The sequence below is a fragment of the Oncorhynchus clarkii genome, chromosome 33 (genome assembly GCF_045791955.1).
Source record: "Oncorhynchus clarkii lewisi isolate Uvic-CL-2024 chromosome 33, UVic_Ocla_1.0, whole genome shotgun sequence".
Lineage (NCBI taxonomy): Eukaryota > Metazoa > Chordata > Actinopteri > Salmoniformes > Salmonidae > Oncorhynchus > Oncorhynchus clarkii.
Genome location: NC_092179.1, coordinates 11,750,075 through 11,763,203, shown reverse-complemented (window position 1 = coordinate 11,763,203; position 13,129 = coordinate 11,750,075). Strand labels below are relative to the sequence as shown.

Below are 13,129 nucleotides of genomic sequence, written 5' to 3'. Positions count from 1 at the left end.
GTGGAACATTCACTGAAATTCCACTGTGCAGAAAACCTTTTCAAATGACCTGGAAGTGCCATTCTCCAAGTGCAGCTAGCTCAAACCTGACCTCCAGCACACAGCAGGTCAGAGGTTATGCAGAGGAACTACCTTTTGTTTTCTCAAGCTTCCCAGAGCCCTGCTCGGCTGTGTATACCTTGCCGATCTACCGCCTAGAGCCGAGGCAAGAGGTAAGGCAATATGTTCTGAAGTTCAGGCCTGACACTCCCACACTGACACAAAGAGTGATCCAGAGAGAGAGAGGGAGTACACCCTGTATATGATCCTCTTATTAAAGCTTGCAAAGACTTGGCTCTAGTCCCTCAGATAGAAAATCCAGTCTTATTCACATGGGAAGGTGAGGGCTTTAGACTTAAGCTATTACGACAGCTCCATTCTGAATCCCTAGCTGACTGATGGGAAAGAGACCATTCATCCAAAATCATCCATTTATTAGAAACACACAGGCTCCACTTTTTTGCGTGTTTGTGTGTTATAAAAGCTGTTCAACTCACCCTCTCCGCCGACTGTGCCGTCCCGAAGAAGATGGGGATAAACGCCAGCCAGATTATGCAGGTAGTGTACATGGTAAATCCAATTGGCTTGGCCTCGTTGAAGGTCTCCGGCACTCCCCTGGTCTTGATGGCGTAAACAGTGCATGTGACCATCAGTAGGATGGAGTAGCCCAAGGAGCAGATCAGGGACAGGTCGGAGATGTCACACTTCAGCACGCCGCGAGCCGCCGCCGGGTCCTGGGTCCGCTGCTCGCCGTAGTCCACGAAGGTGTGTGGCGGGTCCACGGCGAACCATACAAACACCCCCAGGAGCTGCACTGAGATCAGGGAGAAGGTGATGACCAGCTGGGAGGCCGGGGAGATGAACCGGGGGGCGCTGACCGACTTCTTCCCCTGCTCGAAGATGCGGTGGATACGGTTGGTCTTGGTGAGGAGAGCCGCGTAGCTGAAGCACATCCCCAGACCCAGAAAGATCCTCCTGAAGGAACACACGCCCACGTCGGGCGCGGCGATCATCAGGAAGGTGATTGCATAACACAGGAAAATGCCCGTCAACAGCACGTAGCTCATCTCACGGCCGGAAGCCCTGACGATGGGCGTTTCGTTGTAGCGGACGAAGGTCACGATAACGAAGGTGGTGGCGATGATGCCTAGCATTGAGATAAAGACGGGAATGACGGCCCAGGGCGAGTGCCACTCCAGCTTGATGATGGGGATGTTCTGGCAGCCCGTTCGGTTGGCGTCAGGACGCTGTTCGTAGGGACACAGTTCACAGCTGAACTCGCTGGCCTGGAAGTGATAGCCCTCGCAGCGCTCGCAGTGCCAGCAGCACGGCACACCCTTCACAATCTTCTTCCTTTCACCCATCCGGCAGGGCACGCTGCACACAGACGCCGGGAGGGACGGGTCGCCTGCCCGCCACTGCATGGCCTCTACCTGGGGTCATAAGGTCACAGGAGAGAGGACAGACCAATCAGAGGACAGATAGGTTGGGACTCAATTATGGTTTTGGTTCTAGAAGGGTTGTGATTCTAGACTGTTTCTGGCTAACGAACGTTCTGACTGGAATAGTTCTGACTGTGTAACAGCTTTCTTCAAAGCCTACTGTTGTTAAACTGTTTGTACCTGCATAAACATTTCCCAAAGGGCAACTCACAAAGTAATTAGCCAAAGAAGAACTTCTTATCATTTCCCTTGTGCTGCCTGCTAGGCATAAATCTCGAAGAAATTAAACTGGTTTAATCAGAGCTGGCACAAATTGGCCATCTGCATCAGTCTGATGCAGTTTGTGTGTATTAATAAACTGTTTATAACACAGCCCAGGGTGATGGGAACGGAGCTCCTCTCTCTATATCTGAACAGGCACACAAAGCACTGATCCAGCAGAACTAGAGGAAACCGGCTGGCTGCGGATTCTGCTGAGAGCAGAGGAAACCTGTCTGTATATGTTGTTTTAGATTTGTGTTTATTTCCCTTTAGTGCTATTATGTCTTCCTGTTCTTTTGTGGTAAAGTGATATTCGGCCATGCTTGCATTATGAACGCTCAACACATTAACACATTAAGCCGGCCCGTGAACTCTCTGGGGTATAATTGATCATTGTTACCTGATGAAACAATACTTTAGGTCTCATTAAAGTTATCCCATAAAGCATTATGGGCATGTCATGAAGGAAAAGCATGTCCAATGGCACAACTGATCCTAAGGGAAGAGATTTAACCACCAGAAGAAAGTAACTTCTGGCACTTCGGTGAATCCTTCTTCAATTCTTTGGATACCTTGAATTGAAAACACTGTTAAGGTGAAACAAAATGTTTATGGAATGGGGATAATTCTGGCTCTAGTTCTCAGCAGCCTGCCGAGAGAGAATAGTAGTCTGTTGCTGCCTCCCAGTCCAGCCAAGGTAAATAGATCGAAGAACAAAGTGAACTCACAAGAGAAATTCAGCCCTGGAAGAAAAGAGAAGTTCAATAGACAATGTTCAGCATTTGAGCCTAACTTCCATTTTCCTCCCAGCCAATTCTGCAGTCTCCAAGTCTTCAGAGTCCAGCCAATTTAGCTTCTACAGTCCGAACTGATCCGCTTATACCGTTGTGAATGATACGTGCAGGTAAGCAGTAAGTAAGGGGAGTCAGATAGGTCTAGGTGTCCAGCATTGTTAGGTGTAGGTGTACAGCATGTGTGCTGCCTGACTGATCGCTGCACGTACGACCAGAGCAGATGGTTTTAAGATCCCTCAGAAAGTACAGCCCAACCTCCAGCCCAACCGTGCCCAGCCTGTCTGTCCTAGGAATCTATCTGTGTGTGAACACACTGCTTGTTTACCAAGGCTGTGGATCTCAGACAGGCATGCAGAGGCATTAAGAAGCTATAAGCCCCGTCACCTCTCCTCTTGTGGCCTGGGTGTGTGTGTGTGTGTGTCTGTCTGTCTGTCTGTCTGTCTGTCTGTGTGTGTGTCCCTCCCTCCCTTCAGTGTTCAGGTGTTATCGATGTGCTCTCTGACTCCGACAGAAACTCATGCTGATGAAGAGGAGAGAGCACCTTCCTGCTCGCACACTTCCTAGCTCTATCCCTCCCTCTCCTCCCTTCCCGCTCTATCTCTCTTCACCCTAACGAGCCGGGCTCAGGTCACATATATTAATGATGCCGAAAGTGTGTGCGTATGTGTATGTGTGTATTCGTGTGTTCGTGTGTATGTTCATGTGTGTGTGTGTGTGTGTGTGTGTGTGTGTGTGTGTGTGTGTGTGTGTGTGTGTGTGTGTGTGTGTGTGTGTGTGTGTGTGTGTGTGTGTGTGTATTCCAATCAGTAACAGCTGAATAACAAGTAGCTGCTCACTGAAAGTCAAGCACTGAGCAGTAACTGTATGCATGCAGGAACACAAACTACTCAGAAGTACTGTAAGAATGTAGGCCAAAAAAACACTGGGAAGAGATGGGACCCAAACATGACACGAAAGCAAGTTCTGGATGATAACGAATTAATAGAAATCTGAAGTTTCAAGACTCGACCTTGAATGAATGCTGATATCTATAAAATGTGTGCGATTTCCCAGCTGTTTGTGCTATTATGTCAAGTGGTTGTTCATTGTCATGCCAAACATGTTGACATGAAGGCACAAACAGAGCCAGGACCAGGCTCTATATGAATACCTTTGAATATGACAACGCTAGATCCCAGAAGATAGATATTGCTATTATGTTAGTCTCACATTTAGGTGTAGTTTGTTGGTCCAGGTGCCTATGACCTTGTACTCTCTGGTAGAGCGGTTGGTGCTCTGGTACTGGAAGATGTCGTACCGTCCGGGGGCGTCGCCGTTCTCATTGAACACCACTGGAGTACCGGCACTTCCTGGAAGACAGAGATGGTGGGAAAGGATTAACAAGAAGACACACTGTATATAATTCATCGCACAGACAGCTAATTTACCATACTGTAATATCTTTGTAGTTCTGCATTTTTCACACCAATACATGATTTGGTCCAACACAAAATATTTTTGGACTAACTTATATATACAACTATGGTGTGTATATATATACCTATACACCTTATATATACAACTATGGTACAAGGTCTGTTTCTTACAAAGTGGGAATCTTTTTCAGAAGTTCATTCAGTAGCCTCGTGTATACCTGTCACCCTAACGAGCCGGGCTCAGCTGTCACACATATGAATTATGCAAAAAGTTTGTGTGTGTGTGTGTGTGTGTGTGTGTGTGTGTGTGAACAGCCTCAACCACCCCAGGCGCAAAGTATTTCACAGATGGGCTTTTCTCTCCACCGATTATGCTAAACTCACAGCCTCCTCATCCGTTCTCTCTCTCTCTTCCTCTCCCTCCCTCTCACTCTCTCTCTCCCTTTCTATCTCTGGTTCTCTCTCCTCTTATGAATCTTTGAAATCCAATATTTCAGCGCGGCAGCAGCGCGGCAGCAGCGCGGGTGGAGAATCTGGCCCATCAAAGCAGTAATGTAATTACAAATATAAATCTTAAAAGAGTTGTGCATTACTGACATTCCTACAGAAAGCTGTACGTCATGGCAACAATCTACCATATCTGACGGAACGAAAGGGAGAGTAGCTGGGAGATACATACTAGGAGAATAAGAGAGAAAGGCAAAGTTGAGAGATCTACCGAGAGAGAGAAAGAGAGAAAAAGTGAAAGACAGAGATAATGTAGTGAAACAGAGAGGTAAACTCCTCTCTCTATCTGCTATGGCAGCTGGTCTCTCAGGCCTCCTGGATACGCACTGCTGCCTTCTCTCTTTCAATATGCACACTAACAATAGTGCTCTAGGAAACCTCTCTCTCTCGCTCTATATATATATATATATTCCAGTGGTAATGAATGAGAAGATTTCCAAAGGACTCTGGGTAAACCACTATCTTCAACCTGCCTCCACACAGCCCCGCCCGCCACATCTCAAAGACGCCAGACGCCGGCGCTGGCCGCTTGCTCCTGTCTGTTTGTCTGTCTCCTCCTGCCTTGCATCATTAGAACAGAGAGAGAAGTGTCCAGACTGGTTGTTACAATTCTGCCACCCAGGCTACAAATTGTTAAGGCTAGCAGTGCAACACAGCTCCCTATAAATCCCCGACCCACCCACCCACACACACACACACACACACACACACACACACACACACACACGATGCTGGTAGAGAAGCAGAACACGAATACTATCACACTATCAGTGAGTGGGAACAACTTCTTCTCTTCCTCTTCTCCTCTCCGTTCATCCCTCGCTTTGCACAACAGCGGGGGAACATGCATTGCAAATGGGAGAGGACTCCATCTCATCCGTGCGGAAATGAATCATGGCACATCCTCAGGAAAGGATTTCTGACCGTCAAATTGGTGTCAATATACGGCCCAATATTTCTCACTGTTCCCTGTCCAACCAACGAGGCCGATTAATGCAGACGCGACTGATGCAAGTTACACACACACACACATACACAAACGGATGTGCACACACATGCACAGACACGCACTGACACACATAAACGTCATCTCCGGAAAGAGCCTGTCCCTAACCATATTAGCTACTCTGATGACGATTACTGGATACAAGCAAGCTGACTCATATAATTGTTCAGTATGTCCCGTATAAGGGCAATTCGAGCCCAGCAGTACAAGTCAGTGGAGCATGGTCCTTGAGCCATTTCTGAAAGTAGTAACATGGAGATATCGACATTTAAATTTCACACGATTCTGCATCGTTAACAATGACCTTCACTGTGTCAGTGTAAGCAACAACATTTACCCTTCTTTACCACAACACACAAACACACACACACACACACACGACAAACCGCAAACTCACCCTTCAGTGGGTAGCCGCAACAACTATTGAACTGGACGAGCCAAACAACACACCAAAGTCCTTTCATCGACCTCGCCCTCATTGGTCTTTATAGTACATCTCACATGACCAGACACAACCCCCAAAGGAGAATGGGGTAAGAGGCCCCTTTAACCGACACACAGGTCCTCAGCTAGTGGTGGGCGATGGTGAGATGAGACCATGAGCTGAAGTAGAGAGTAGGGTTTTTCAGATGGAAGACTGTTGTTTGAACCTGATCTTCTCCAGTCAGACACTCGGGCTTATGTTTGGTTTGAGGTGAGGTTGTCTTTCTGCTGTGCAGTTTGTGGGTAGAGAGAATGGATTCTAGGTAAGTTGTACTCCTACTAAAAGGCAGGGAGGCAAACCCCTGAAGATACAGTTACAAGGCACAGGTCTAGGATCAGCTTACTCTTTCCTAATCCTAACCTAAACCATTAAGGGGGAGAAAGACCTAAGATCAGTGTCTACAGGCAACATCCTCCTAATCTGAGATAATCACTGCATACCCTGCCAACAGCTCTTCCCTGTGGATCCCCGGAGAGAGAGAGAGAGAGAGAGAGAGAGAGAACGTGTTTTAGCATGGGTAAAATCTCTGATGGGGAGAATACAGGAGAGAGGGACCGGCTGAACGAGGGTTCAAAAGTCTCCCCACTATCGTGACAGAAACAGAGAGTGTTTTGATAGGCCTGATGCAGAAATCACCCTGCAACCCAGATGAATTAAACATAACATGGAAGAAGGAGCTGAGAGGAGGAGATGAGAGAGAGTGGCTGCCAGCACCCAGCAGTGTGGGGCATACATCTGTACTGCTAATGGGGGAGACAACACACACACACATGCACGTCCGCACAGAAGCATGCGCGTAGGCACACGCACGCAGGGATGCACACACACAAACACACACATGCAGTAATGAGGACACATCTTCGTCTCCATTTTCCCTCCATCCCTCTATCCCACACTAACCGGTTACCTCAGGGGAGGCTCTACCTGGCAGATGAGGAAACATCTCTGTGATAATAATAACTCAACTCCCTCCTCCTCCTAAACATGTACGGTTGATCCTCCCTTTTCCTCCTCCCTCATTCTTTCTCGTTCTTTCTCTCTCTCTCTCTCTCTCTCTCTTCCTATCTTTCTCTTGTCTTCGTGTGGCTCTCTTCCTATCTTTCTCTTGTCTTCATGTGGCTCTCTTCCCATCTTTCTCTTGTCTTCGTGTGGCTCTCTTCCTATCTTTCTCTTGTCTTCATGTGGCTCTCTTCCCATCTTTCTCTTGTCTTCGTGTGGCTCTCTTCCTATCTTTCTCTTGTCTTCATGTGGCTCTCTTCGTCTTCGTGTGGCTCTCTTCCTATCTTTCTCTTGTCTTCATGTGGCTCTCTTCCCATCTTTCTCTTGTCTTCGTGTGGCTCTCTTCCTATCTTTCTCTTGTCTTCATGTGGCTCTCTTCCTATCTTTCTCTTGTCTTCGTGTGGCTCGCTTCCTATCTTGCTCTTGTCTTCGTGTGGCTCTCTTCCTATCTTTCTCTTGTCTTCATGTGGCTCTCTTCCCATCTTTATCTTGTCTTCATGTGGCTCTCTTCCCATCTTTCTCTTGTCTTCGTGTGGCTCTCTTCCTATCTTTCTCTTGTCTTCGTGCGGCTCTCTTCCTATCTTTCTCTTGTCTTCATGTGTCTCTCTTCTTAACCCCCCCTTCTCTCCTATAAGACATATGCGTTAGCCTAATAATTCACTTGATTACGATCCATTACATACATGCTTCTGGCATACAGAAGCCTTTCTTCGCTGTGCCCTAACCCTCCATCCACCCCGCAGGCATCATGTGGGTAGCCGATCCGTGCAGTTAATATGGTGAGGGAGAATATCTACCGGGTTTATAATGAGATGAGTGCTTCTTGGCTCAACACGTCAGCTGATTATAATGATTATTAAACTACCAGAAACCTGTGGCATATAGTTTATCAGGATGTGAAAGCAGGAGCCAGAGCCAGCCTTTTTGTTGTGTTTCACATTGGAAGGGAGCACAGAGGCTGTGTAGCCATTGGTCATGTGCCGTTTTAGTTTAGAAGTGGGCGGGTGAGTAATGTTGGTTTTTGGTGGTTTTTTCGACTCTAAACTCAACGTCAAGAGTCCTCATGTCAACTGAAGATGTTTTGGCCTCAAGATCTCTGGATGCTTTAGGTACTTTACATTTGCCAGTTGGTCTGAGATTTGATCATTTGCCTGTGTTTTTTTATTGTCCTAGTTGGTCATTCGCAGTTCTTGCCTGCCTCGGGCAAGTTTCAAAACCATCCAAACCATTGCACTGCTCCTCTAAGCCCTACTATCATTAGGCCAAGGGAAGATATTTAATCACAGAGTTACGAAACACCGCAGCTGAAGAAAACACCTTTTTTGGAGGAGCTCCAAACTAAGTGGCCCTCAGTCTGAACTTGACAAAAGCCTCCCGTTCCTGTTGACTTCTCCTCTTCCTCTCTTTCCTCTCAAGAGGAAGTCTTTTGATTATCTTCCCCAGAACAGAGTAGAGCAAGGGAGGGAGGGAGGGAGGGAGGGAGGGAGGGAGGGAGGGAGGGAGGGAGGGAGGGAGGGAGGGAGGGAGGGAGGGAGAGAGAGAGAGAGAGAGAGAGAGAGAGAGAGAGAGAGAGAGATGGGCAAAGGGAGAGGGGGAGAATGGTTTCCTAGAGCACTATTGTTAGTGTGCATAATGAAAGAGAGAAGGCAGCAGTGCGTATCCAGGAGGCTAGAGAGACCAGCTGCCATAGCAGATATACCTCCTCTGTTTACTGACTTTAGCAGACACACACACGACACAACTATCATAGGCCGATGAGGTAATGTCGCATTTCTCACAAAGGCCTAATGGACTCGCTGATTTCATTACGGTGTGACTGTGGCAGAGGAGCGAGATCTGCGGGTCCATACATCTGGTGATGTCAGTTAGTCTAATGCCAGCATTTTAAAATGCATTTAGAGTGAATTAAAAGGATGCATTTACAATCACAGCCGACACCGCATGGCTTAATGTTCTATTAATCCTCCAATGGCTATCTGATAGCTTCTGGTCACCTGGGCTGAGGAAGTGTTCAGTGTGTGGTGGCCCGGCAGGCAAGCGGCAGACAGAGAGCGATGCCTTAAGTCTCCCCGAAACAGCTGTCTGAGATTTCCGGCTTATTGAACTTATCTCCAGGTATTGATTGCTCTTCTAACGTTGTGAGTGGGGGGAGGCGGTAGGCCGCACACGCACATACACGGACAGACAGAGGTACGGGGGGGGGGGGGGGGGTATTTTCTGCGAGCGGCAGCAGCAAATGAAGCGTCCATTCAGTCTCAGTCTCATCAGTCTCCCCTGTCCAGCCATCCGGTGGCTCATCCACAGTTTGAGGCTGTGTAATACTGTTAATATGGGGACAAAGCACAGAGAGGGAATAGTAGACTGGAGATGAAGGTCAGAACATTGGGAGACTTTAGTTCTGCAGGGTTGCCAATGTACCTTATTTTCTTCATATGAGCGACTGATTGAAGTGTACAAAGGCTTGTTGAAGTAATTATCTTTTTGTTTTCTCATGATTTGTCTGCTCTCTCCCTTACACACAGCGTTGTATATCCCTCTTCTTACTCTCTCCATCCCCCTCCCTCCCTCTCTCTCTCCCGCTAACTGGCTGTATAGCTGTCATGCTAGGGTCAAGTTCTCTCTCTCTCTCTCTCTCTCTCTCTCTCTCATGAACACGAGGGAGACAGAGAGCTGGTTTCAAACGCAGGGCACAGCAGGTGTTTAAAATAAAGGACCACAGGAGGAGGCAGGTAGCTGGGTCCAGGGGCAGGCAGCAGGTCATACACAGGGGGACCAAACGGCAACAGTACAGGCAGGGAAAAGGCTAGTAACGTCGACCCGGGAAATGAGGCAATAGGTGAATGACAGGAAATTCGAAGCTAATGTACAGGCAGGGAATAGGCAAAAGGTGTCATTAGTGAGGCAGGCAAAACCTTTCATACACGTGAGGAGTAAATTACAGGAAAAACAGCTCTGAAGAGAAGTGTGTCAAAAAAAAACAATACCTCACAAAGATGAGGAGCAAAGAACTGAACTAAATAGTGTGTGAATGACATACAGGTGTGTGAACAGGTGATCAGAATTTGGCTGATTGGGATCTGGAAAGTGAGCTGCATTCAGGGGATCTATGTGTTTGAGAGTGTGAGTTGGAAGCAGACGTTACACTCTCTCTCTCTGTCGCTCTCTCTATCTCTCTCTGTCTGTCTCGGTCTCTGTCTCTCTCTCTCTCTGTCTCTCCCTCAAAGCGAGCAAAACAGTTATTTATTCTGTAAAAAAGGTTTTTTAAAATATTTTTGTTTACAGACTAAATGACTTTTTTGCTTGCTTTGAGGACAATACAGTGCCACTGACACGGCCCGCAACCAAAACCTGCGGGCTCTCTTTCACTGCAGCCAACGTGAGTAAAACATTTAAACGTGTTAACCCTCGCAGGGCTGCCGGCCCAGGCGGCATCCCCAGCCGTGTCCTCAGAGCATAAGCAGATCAGCTGGCTGGTGTGTTTAGGGACATATTCAATCAACCCTTATCCCAGTCTGCTTTCCCCGCATGCTTCAAGAGGGCCACCATTGTTCCTGTTCCTAAGAAAGCTAAGGTAACTGAGCTAAACGACTACCGCCCCGTAGCACTCACTTCCGTCGTCATGAAGTGCTTTGATAGACTAGTCAAGGACCATATCACCTCCACCCTACCTGACACACTAGACCCACTCAAATTTGCTTACCGCCCCAATAGGTCCACAGACGACGCAATCGTAACCACACTGCACACTGCCCTTACCCATCTGGACAAGAGAAATACCTATGTGAGAATGCTGTTCATCGACTACAGCTCAGCATTTAACACCATAGTACCCTCCAAATCAAGCTCGAGACCCTGGGTCTCGACCCCGCCCTGTGCAACTGGGTACTGGACTTCCTGACGGGCCGCCACCCCAGGTGGTGAGGGTAGGTAACAACATCTCCACCCCGCTGATCCTCAACACTGGGGCCCCACAAGAGTGCGTTCTGAGCCCTCTCCTGTACTCCCTGTTCACCCACGACTGCGTGGCCATGCACGCTTCCAACTCAATCATCAAGTTTGCGGACGACACTACAGTGGTAGGCTTGATTACCAACAATGACGAGACAGCCTACAGGGAGGAGGTGAGGGCCTTCAGAGTGTGGTGTCAGGAAAATAACCTCACACACAAAACAAAGGAGATGATTGTGGACTTCAGGAAACAGCAGAGGGAGCACCCCCCTATCCACATCGACGGGACAGTAGTGGAGAGTAGTGGATAGGGTAGTAAGTTTTAAGTTCCTCTGCGTACACATCACGGACAAACTGAATTGGTCCACCCACACAGACAGCGTTGTGAAGAAGGCGCAGCAGCACCTCTTCAACCTCAGGAGGCTGAAGAAATTGGGCTTGTCACCAAAAGCACTCACAAACTTCTACAGATGCACAATCGAGAGTATCCTGTCGGGCTGTATCACCGCCTGGTACGGCAACTGCTCCGCCCACAACCGTAAGGCTCTCCAGAGGAAACAACGGATCACCGGGGGCAAGGACAACAACCACCCGGGCCACTGCCTGTTCACCCCGCTATCATCCAGAAGGCGAGTTCAGTACAGGTGCATCAAAGCTGGGACCGAGAGACTAAAAACAGCTTCTATCTCAAGGCCATCAGACTGTGAAACAGCCACCACTAACATTGAGTGGCTGCTGCCAACATACTGACTCAACTCCAGCCACTTTAATAATGGAAATTGATGTAAAAATATATCACTAGCCACTTTAAACAATGCTACTTAATATAATGTTTACATACCCTACATTACTCATCTCATATGTATATACTGTACTCTATATCATCTACTGCATCTTCCCATCTTTATGTATACATGTATCACTAGCCACTTTAAACTATGCCACTTTATGTTTATATACCCTACATTACTCATCTCATATGAATATACTGCCGTGTCTTTACTATCATTAAATTGAAGACTTAGTTTTTATCAAAGATTCCCATAATTAGTATTATGCGATTAAACTGAATAATCATGTAACTGTAATTAACTAGGAAGTTGGGGCACCAAGGAAAGTATTCAGATTACAAAGTTATAATTTCCCAATATAACCTTTCAGATATTTTCATATCTGATCAATAGTCTTCTGATTAATGATTTATTTACTTTACCTCACGTTAGTCTCATTCCAAACGTTGTAAATTGTTGGTTATCTGCACGAACCCAGTCTTCACTATGAGTCATCCTTACATCAATTGTCTTAAATCATTTATTTATTACTAACTAAGTCATTCATGGAAATGCATAAACAAACAAACATGGTAAAAGTGGTTACATGAAATGATAGGAAAATGAACCGGCATGTTGGCTTGTTAGACAAAGGGGAAATGGGGGGGTCGACTAAGAAGTCACTACAGAGTTAATTATAACAATTAAAATGCTAATCCTTTACACATGAACTTCTCACTCATCCGGGAACAATTGCAATCAATCAATCAGTTCAGGGGCGGCCCTCTGATTTAGTTCAAATCCAATTCCCTTTTGAGTTTTCCTTCATTAAACAGTCCGAAATCACATTGTACAATTGTGTAAACAGTATCATACTCACTCATTCATCTTATACAACAATTAGATGTAAACCTCATATCTGAGGCTATTAAAAAACAGCGTTATGGTAATGTGGCCATATCGTCTCCCATGACGTTCCCAAGTTGTGACAAACGGACCAGTTCGTAGCTGGATTCTTCACCCATCTTTTACACTTACTCCGAAATTTGTTCGTACCTCAAGTTCTGTGAGGTGGAAGGATTTCTTTTGTCTCCATGAAAAACTACTCTATAACTGTGTGTCCATGATGTCTTCTCAGGAATTTATGACCTCTGACCACAGCAGCCTAGTTGAAGGAGGTAAGGGGGAGGCAGGGAGAAGGGTTGCTATACTCAAAGAGGCCAACGTCATGACAATACTGTACTCTATACCATCTACTGCATCTTGCCTATGCCGTTCTGTACCATCACTCATTCATATATCTTTATGTACATATTCTTTATCCCTTTACACTTGTGTGTATAAGGTAGTAGTTGTGGAATTGTTAGGTTAGATTACTCGTTGGTTATTACTGCATTGTCGGAACTAGAAGCACAAGCATTTCGCTACACTCGCATTAACATCTGCTAACCATGTGTATGTGAC

General features: G+C 46.7%; 1 protein-coding gene across 2 annotated transcripts in view; it reads right to left on the bottom strand.

Moving 5' to 3' along the window:
- The window catches only part of LOC139393098 (metabotropic glutamate receptor 8-like), a 235,002-nt gene that overhangs the window by 23,833 nt on the left and 198,040 nt on the right, over positions 1–13,129 (bottom strand). For both annotated transcript variants that reach the window (XM_071141447.1, XM_071141448.1), the window contains exons 8-9: positions 3,746–3,885; positions 537–1,472 (exon numbers count right to left, since the gene is read on the bottom strand). In XM_071141447.1, the coding sequence (XP_070997548.1) occupies positions 537–1,472; positions 3,746–3,885 (1,076 nt within the window). The remainder of the gene's footprint in view (positions 1–536; positions 1,473–3,745; positions 3,886–13,129) is intronic.